General features: G+C 40.0%; 1 protein-coding gene across 1 annotated transcript; it reads left to right on the plus strand.

Annotated features, from left to right (window-relative positions):
* The first annotated feature begins 1,833 nt into the window (after positions 1-1,833).
* On the plus strand, positions 1,834-4,015 carry GPR15 (G protein-coupled receptor 15). The gene has a single exon (XM_010719502.3). It carries the CDS (start codon positions 2,152-2,154, stop codon positions 3,259-3,261), a length of 1,110 nt encoding a protein of 369 aa, XP_010717804.1. The 5' UTR covers positions 1,834-2,151; the 3' UTR covers positions 3,262-4,015.
* The last annotated feature ends 4,692 nt before the right edge of the window (positions 4,016-8,707 follow it).

The following is an 8,707-nucleotide window of genomic DNA, read 5'->3' on the forward strand; positions in this document are numbered from 1 at the left end:
GAGGAACCACAAGCACAAGCATAGATGACATACATACACTTAACTAGAAATAGAATGGTTTCATTAATTTCTTTAAAGTCCTTTTTTTTTTTTTTGAGTACTCTGAGATTAAGAGATGGTGGAGTCAATTTCAAGGAGTACTTAGAGATGTGAGGTGGAGGGAGAGAAGTTTATGCCTAATGTATGCTGCAGAGTAGAATAACAGATGCCCATGACTGCAAGTGAGGAAAAACTATTATACACAGACTGAAAGGTTCAACTTATCTTCTACTCCAGCACAGATAAAAAGAAAATGTCTCTACCATATCACTTCTCAGATCTTGGAATTATAAAACTGAAGCACATTTCTCAGTGTAGAAATAAAGATGATTACAAAAGCACCTCTGCAATAAATCCATCAAGAATCATTTCTGTAAACTGCAAGACATTTGAGCACTTTTATATAACCCCAGTTGAAAAGTAGGTGTACCTTTTGTTATCTTCAGATGCTTGGCAAAGACAGCTAAAAGATGACTTTTAGCCTGCTCAGGTTTACAGTTACGTATAGGTCTACAGTATACAAATGGGTAATGTTAGCCAGACTCTTTTTATACACCTTGATCTTTTCTCACGGAGGCTTCTGATGGGTGAACAACACTCAGATAATTAAATCCTTACTCATTCCATGAAGAACCATCAGCGAGAGTTCATCAATGCCCCACTGATGGTGTATATAACTGACTGTTATACATAATTGGTTCTTTATTAATCATCAGCATATACAGGCGTGCGAGTGCCCATCTAAGTATCTCTTGATCTGACAACCATTCATATAACAGCAGCTGGCTGCTTGTCCAGGCACCTGGAAATCTACCAAGAACCCAGCACACTGGAGCACGTTACCTCAGCACTGGCAGAGTGATCCTGAGGGCATCCATAGTGCACTGGATGAGACTGATTTGCTCCATGTGATAGAGTTGCTTTTAACCTATGGAGACGTGTACGTGTACGTGGATGTGACCCCATGGCTGGGATTGGACAGCTCTCCAGGAAGCAGTTTGCTTAAAGTTTGAAAATCCCAAAGACATGACAGTTCTGTGAACATGCAGGTGGGAGGAGAAGGAGAAAATGAACTGATGTGCAGAAGAGAGAAAGGATGATGTAGACCAGAAGAGGTTTGAAATTAGTACGCACTGACGAAGTCGTGATAAATTCAGTACTTTAAAAAGGGAAAATTTTCATTTGCATTTTCCAACGCTGAGAGAGCTGACTGTAAGGTAAGCCAAAGCTGGAGTAGTGGGTGAAACTGTGAATGAAAAATGGAGAAAACGGGCTCTTTGGAAAAGAGCGCCATAGCTAAGAATGGCTCAAAGACGTGGAGGCTTCACAGGCAGGAGGAGCAGGACCATGCCACCATTCAACAGACCAAGCTAGAGTTTCAAATGCAGAAGAAATCATGGCACATCAACAAACTGTCCTCTAAATATCAAACAGACTGGTAAATCTGAGTGTGGGAGTGCCCAGGCTGGGGGATCAGGGAGGCTGAGGGACAGGAGGGGGCACTGGCAGGGCAGTGTGAGCCTGGGACTTATACTGAACAAGTACAGGAGACCACAGTTTTAAATATTTTTGCCTAAGCACATTCATATGACAGAATTACTCTCAACAGAAAACAATCATAAATGAATAAAGAAAATATAAATGCCTCCAAGCCTCAGAAAAGCTGAGCTTGCAAGGAAAAATAAAGAAAGTAGAGTCCAAATTCACCACTCAGATTTCTTCTGAGCTGGTATAATTTCTAACCTGCAAACAAGTAATATCCTGTCCTAAAAATTTAAAACTTCAGAATCTTGAAAACAACTTTCCTTCCCCCAAAATAAAACCAAAGCCCAAACCCAGATTGCTTCTACAAGCAAATATAAAATATAGATAAAATCAGACCTGACTTTAAAAAAAGCAGCAGCTCCTTGTTCTGAAGATGGGGTTTTGACTAATCAGAGATGCTCATCGCTTGTCTGTTTCCTACATGATTGGCTAAAAGGGTAAGAATTACACCCCAAAACCACTTTTCTCCTCCTCCCCCACTCCTCCCCCCTTACATGCTAGCATGTTTTTAAAGAAGACCACGAGGGGAAGGGAAGAGGGGAGCTCAGAGCCTTCATCAGCCTCAAGATGAGGACAGCTGGGCCAGAAATGGATCTCATTCAGCTTTCGTCTGTGACTACAGTCACTTTCAACTATGATGACTACTACTACGAGGACAGCTGCCAGTATGAGCAGCTACAACATATGACTGCTTTCCTCCCTATCCTGTACGCTGCCGTGTTCTTGGTGGGCATTCTTGGCAACTCCATTCTGATCATAGCCTTAGTCTTCAAACGACGGGTCCAGAGGCTGATTGACATCTTCATCATCAACCTCGCTGCTTCAGACTTCATCTTCCTCATCACGCTGCCATTCTGGGTGGACAAGGAGGCATCAGATGGCATATGGAGGGTAGGATCTTTCCTCTGTAAAGCTAGTTCTTACATCATCTCAGTCAACATGTACTGCAGCATCCTCCTCCTCACTTGTATGAGTGCAGACCGGTACCTTGCCATCATGTACCCCTCCATTGCTAGAAGGGTCCGAACCAGATCCTATTCCAGTGGTCTTTGCTTGTGCGTCTGGTTGTTATCCTGCTGCTTAGGAATGCCAACCCTTTTGTCCAGAGAACTGAATGAGCGCTACGGCAAGATGTACTGCACAGACAAAGACGTGACAAAATCCAAACAGATCACATCACTGATGATTTTAATCCTGGCCTTCTTCTTCCCCCTCTTGAGCATTCTGACCTTCTACTGCTCCATCACAAAGAGACTCTGTGTCCATTACCAGAGATCTGGGAAACATGATAAGAAACTGAGAAAATCTATCAAGATCGTCTTCATTGTGGTGGCTGCTTTTGTCATCTCTTGGGTGCCCTTCAACCTCTTCAAGCTTATGGCCATCCTGTTGGGTCTGCAGAAGCTGCCTGACTGTTTCCTTGACATGGTTGCCCAGGTGGGCATGACAGTGAGCAGCCCCTTTGCCTTTGCCAACAGCTGTGCCAACCCTTTCATTTACTACTGCTTTGACAATTACATCCGCAGAGCCATGCTCAGGTGCCTGTGTCCATGGGTGAAAGCCAGCAGCGGCAGCACCGTCTCCGACACGTTGGACACTCGCCTGAGCCACTCCTTATCCAATTTCATCGCAGGGGAGTACACTGCGAGGAAGAGGAAGCGCTCGGTGTCCCTCTAACTGGGAGCCAGGACCACGGAGAAAGGGACCTCTCTTTCCAAAGGTGGCAGGGAAAGAATAGAACAAGAAAAGGGGCAAAAAAATAAGCGGCAGAGGCAGGGCTGCAACTGTAGTGCAGCCAGCACTTCAGGCTGGTGGTACAGCACTTCCCTTTAAACACAGGTATATTGAATAGGAAATTTTAACCACAGAGCTACAGTTCACAGAGATCACTGTGTCACTGCGCAGCATAAGTGTGAAACTGCTGTGATGAGAGACATCCACCTAGGCTGGTGCTGGAACTACAAGCTGAGAGCAAAGTCAAGCCATCAGCCAAAGCCGCCCCAAAGCAATCTTTGAATTTAAACGCATAGGTTTTCATTCTGCTCAGAGCAAGACAAAGCAACAGAAGTACTTTTTCTCTCTGGTTCCTAGCTTACTTACAAAAATACTGCAACGTCCTATAAAATAAACCTGATGAATTCTCCTTATTTTGGAGGTTTTCTGTATTTAGAAATGCAATGTTTTAATGAATTTGTGTTACCTGCTCTTGTAACTTGAGTCTTGTGCATTTTTTCTTGAAGTTTCAGCTTCTCGATTAAGAGATTAAATACGTTTTAATCAAAGGAATTAAAGTCAGTTACTAGCCCCTGTGGTTTCCAAAAGAAAGAAAAAAAAAGACAGCTTGAAGGCAGAGAAACCAGAAGATGAGCAAAAGAAACTGCATTTAAACCTTTTCGTAACAGCAAACAACCAAAAAAAAAAAAAAAGAAAATCAAGAGAACACCTTCACACTTTTTAAGATGGTTTGGGGAGTTGTTACACAATTTCTTATTGCTTGGCTTGTCTAATATTACAACACTCTGCATCATTCAAAGTGTACATTTACTTTGTTTAGGTGCAATCATTTCATGTTAAGATGCAAGCAAAGTCAAATGCAAACACGCCTGAAAAGCAAAATTAGCCAAAGTTTCGCAAATATTTGACTGAAACAGAGAATGCTGAGAAACCTTGGGTGCAGGAACACTCACAGCAAGGGAATTCAAAAGTAAAACTGTTTAAGTTCATTGCTGGAGTTAAACTTTATAAATAATTAATAATAATAAAAACAGTGTGAAATTGTCTCATTTCTATCCAGCAATCTCTGGGAAATGTAGAAATCTTACATTCCGTATACTATAGAGGAGATACCACTAGTCCAACTGGTGTTAAGTCTCACAGTAAATGGGATGGGAAAACAGAGAAAGCTCCCTATTTTTAACAGCTGTCATACCTCTTAGAATTACAAACTGAACAAATAAGGAGTTAAGCAGCTCAGTAGAAAACTGGTGCGAGACTTCTGCTTCTAAAAGCTAATTATAGAAATGTGTGCTTAAAAGAAAAAAAAACAGAGTGCAATATTTTAAGGTGCCCAGTTAAAATAAGCATTAGACTTCCAACAGTGCTGACACCTCGGGTATGTTGCAACATCCCAGATTCTGTTGGGCCTTTTGTAAAATGTTTAGCTTAATATATCGCTGCTTGTCATGTTGTAATAAAACAATACCATAAAGCATCCAGATTGTGTTACCTGATAAAGTAAAAAAACTGTTAGAAAATTTCCTTCTGCATTTCCTGATTTTTCAAGATTTCTATTTCTCTTTTTTTTTTGCATTTAGCTCTTAGCTCTCACAAAACCCACAAAAGGTCTTGACTTCAGTGGCAGAAGTCATCTTATCACAGTGTGATAAAATAACATATGTGGAAACAAATCTTGAACTGCAGTAAGTAAAAGATCTTTAATGATACTTACAGGCCTGTAAGATAAACCACATTCAACTCTGCCAATGAGAAAGAAAAAAGCTCAGCAAATATATATCTTCAGGTCTACTTTTTAACAATAAGCTGGTACTTCCACACAATGCTATAGAGTGAACCCCTCCCCATTTTACCAGGCAGAAGTTTGAAGCTAAAACTACTATCTCAGTTGGTTCCTCTCAACAATCCATTATACTCCTTTACTAGTACGTAATCAGTGGCTTATTTTTTTTTTGTAACTGTTAGAAAGGAAGAAAAGGGAAGAAAGAAAGAAAGAAAGAAAGAAAGAAAGAAAAGAAAGAAAGAAAGAAAGAAGAAGAAGAAAAAGAAGAAGAAGAAAGAAGAAAGAAGAAGAAGAAGAAGAAGAAGAAGAGAGAGAAAGGAAAGGAAGAAAGGAAGGAAAGGAAAGAAAGGAAGGAAAGGAAAGGAAGGAAAGAAAAGGAAGGAAAGGAAAGGAAAGGAAAAGAAAAAGAAATTCTTGGTAGGTAGTTGGCTTAACTTTAACAAAACTTACCTTGGTAGACTCCTACTAATTTAACTAAAAAGTAAAAAAACTACCTAACTTACTTTACGTTTTTAAGGTTTTTAAAACGAACGTAGGTTCCGTTCCCGTACGTAGTTAGGTACACGTACCTACTTATTTTACCCTTTCCCCCTACCGTACGTTCCCTTACCCCCTAACCCCCCCACCCAACGACGACAAGAAACTACTTCTTCGTTAAGGAACTAATTAAATTAACCTACCAACTAAATTAATACTAGTTATTAGGTTAAGGTTTAGGTTCGTACTTAGTTTATTTTTTTTCTTTTTTTTTCTTTTTTCTTTTTTTTTTTTTTTCTTTCTAATGCTTCAAAATACCAGATCACCTTGGAACAATGATTTGGATAATCTACTTGGATCTCCTTCCATTGCCTCAAGTTTCCATACTAGCCCCGGGAAAAAACAAAAGCCAAGTTAACTTGCTACATATTGCAAAGCTTGAAGAAAGTCAGATTTAACACCACAGCAAATGTTTCACACAAAGGAAAAATAATGGAAGCAACTAATTAAACAAAGCAATGTTACAGACTGTGTGTTTCATCCATATTAAAAGAGCCTGATGACTGCAGAGTCCTTCACTGTGTGTTATAGAAGTGATTCTAACATGCCACTTGCCTTGCTAAGTAATCTGATTTTTTTAAAGTAAATCTGAGATAACTATATCTACCAAATGTAGATTTTGTTGGGCTTTTTTTGTCTGTTTTTATCTAAGTTTTCCATTCATTGTCATGAAAATGTAGCAAGCATTACTAGAAAAACTGTCTGCAGATCTGTGTGGGAACATGTACATCTGCCTATCTCACAAAGCTTTTCATGATTTCAGAGATATTTTTGTAGTGCCTTGGAATGAAATCAAGACCTTTGAGGTTTTGTATGAAAACAACTACAAACAAAATAAACAATCTAGAGGTTAGTGCTCTTTCCTGAGATATACACAATTAAAGTTCAAGTGCTTCTACTTCTTGATATAAGTTGGACCTAGTCAGATGGACCTGTTGGTCTCCATTCTGGCTTCAATGAATCAGCATTCAGTGGATGTTGTATCTTAACACAAAGGAAAATTGTATCCAGAATCAATGTCTATTTAAAAGGGCAAGGAATTTAAGCAGCCTTCATCTCAGCAGTAGATGTGCCAACATGAACAGCTGCACAAAGACACTGATACATCCAAAAAAAATGTGCTGATCGCTGCACAGGAACTGTAAGCTCATTGAGAAAAGAAGGGGTTTTTATGAGTGCTGGTAAAGTGTATAGGACAAAGATGCCAGCTCATGAATGGGGCTACTTACGTGCATTTTCAGGAGTTACATATTGTTGGAATATCAATTTGTTATCCTTGGATGATTATTTACAATCATGAGGTCAACAGAGATCTGTGAGTAGATCTGCAGGCAGTCCACACAAATCATTACATGCTCCAGAATTTCCAACTGAAAAATGATTTCAGCTCTTCCCATGTTTAAAAGGTTTCACCCAGTTAAAGACCTTATTTTACATAAAGGCCTGGCAAATGAAGAACAGGAAAAAGTTACCACAAATGGCTTAAAACCAGTTTTACAAGGGCAAATAGACCCACACAGATGTTACCAAATATGTCAGCATTCTGCATGCAATCAGAGAAACCATTCACAGGAATGAGGAAAGAGCTATCTAAATCAATGATCAGTGGAAACATGCACTGACCATGTATTTTGGACTCACATAAATACTGTGTTACCTAATGTCGCCTACAGGGGTTGCCCTATAAGACCATAAACAGCCCATATGACCTAATACAACATTTTAATATTTTACCATAAAACCTGCAATTAGTGCATTCTAGGTTTCACTAACAACCCTGTTACTGAAAGCACCTGCACAGTTTCCAGATGTGGATCTTCAGCATCCTGCTGGAGTCATGCTGCAAGTGACAGAAAATTTAGGAGAGCCCTCTAAAGGAACTGAGTACTCTATGCTCAGAAAAAGCCAGAGGGAGTCTGGCCCCAAACATGTGGGTGTCTAAGATGGGAGTTAATAATAAAGTAAAAGAGCATGAAATATGGGAGATGAAAAAGTGGATTGTGGGTACCAACAGCCTTCAAGAAGAAAGGCAGCCTTCCACACATTATTCAGTAGAAAAGCCTTAGCAAAAGTCAGGCTGGTTGAATTGTTATTTATTTTTAAATATGATTGGAATGGCAGGTTTTATTTTCCAAATTTACCGCTTCTGCATTTTTGTAACAGATTACAGCAGCTTTGGAAGTAAAGGCTACCTGTTATGATTGAGAGCACGCAACATTACCAGTATCAGTCATCTTAAATAATGCATTATAACCAAATTACATATTTTCAAACTTCAAAACAGTTTCCTTATTAGTAAGAGATTGTATTCTTAGTCAGAAGCTCCCACTATGTCTAGTTAGTGAACTTACTTCCCCCACTGTTTACTTGTCGCATTTTCTAAAGCTCATGGAGTTTTACAAAGAGGCATTCCAACAACAGATCTCAGAAGAGATCGATGATTCTCCAGAATTTTGGGCTGCATTTTGCTGCTTTGGATACTGGAGTAGGGCACAGGGTAGGTAAGGCAGGAATCTGTGTTCAAAGAAAATGCTTCCCACAAGCAATAGTGACTTCTGAGGCTTTCATTTGAGGATGTCTAGCTCCAGATTCTCTGCAAAGCAATGATTTTCAGTACGCACCGAGTACCCACAGCTGCCACTTAAAGGATGCCCTTTCTTTTACCCTCAGTTTGAGGCAAAGCAAATCAGACTGTGAAACTGTGTGGCACTTTGCTCAGAGAACGAAACTTGGACAGTGATTTTAAAATCAAACCAAATTTTCAGTCTAGCTTAAAAGCTGGTATGCAAAATGACCAGAAAGACAGAGCTAAAATGCAAAGAGCACCTTTTCCACTGAGGAAGCACACGTATAAATAAATACTCAGTAATTATTTAACTTATATAGCAGCATGCACCTGACGTGACCACTCTCTTGACTTCTCCATGTGCTGCCTAAACACCTGCATGACCACACACCCTGAGCCCTCACCACCCATTTCCCCTGTAACCTACTCCTCACCCTCCCTCCCCTGGGAACCACAGAAACACTTACCCACGCCTCACACACAGCAAAACAGTTACACCACAA

Source organism: Meleagris gallopavo, chromosome 1 (assembly GCF_000146605.3).
Source record: "Meleagris gallopavo isolate NT-WF06-2002-E0010 breed Aviagen turkey brand Nicholas breeding stock chromosome 1, Turkey_5.1, whole genome shotgun sequence".
Taxonomy (NCBI): Eukaryota; Metazoa; Chordata; class Aves; order Galliformes; family Phasianidae; genus Meleagris; species Meleagris gallopavo.

Excerpts from the sequence above, each read along its gene's own strand:
- GPR15 (XM_010719502.3), top strand. The coding sequence starts at position 2,152 with ATGAGGACAGCTGGGCCAGAAATGGATCTCATTCAGCTTTCGTCTGTG.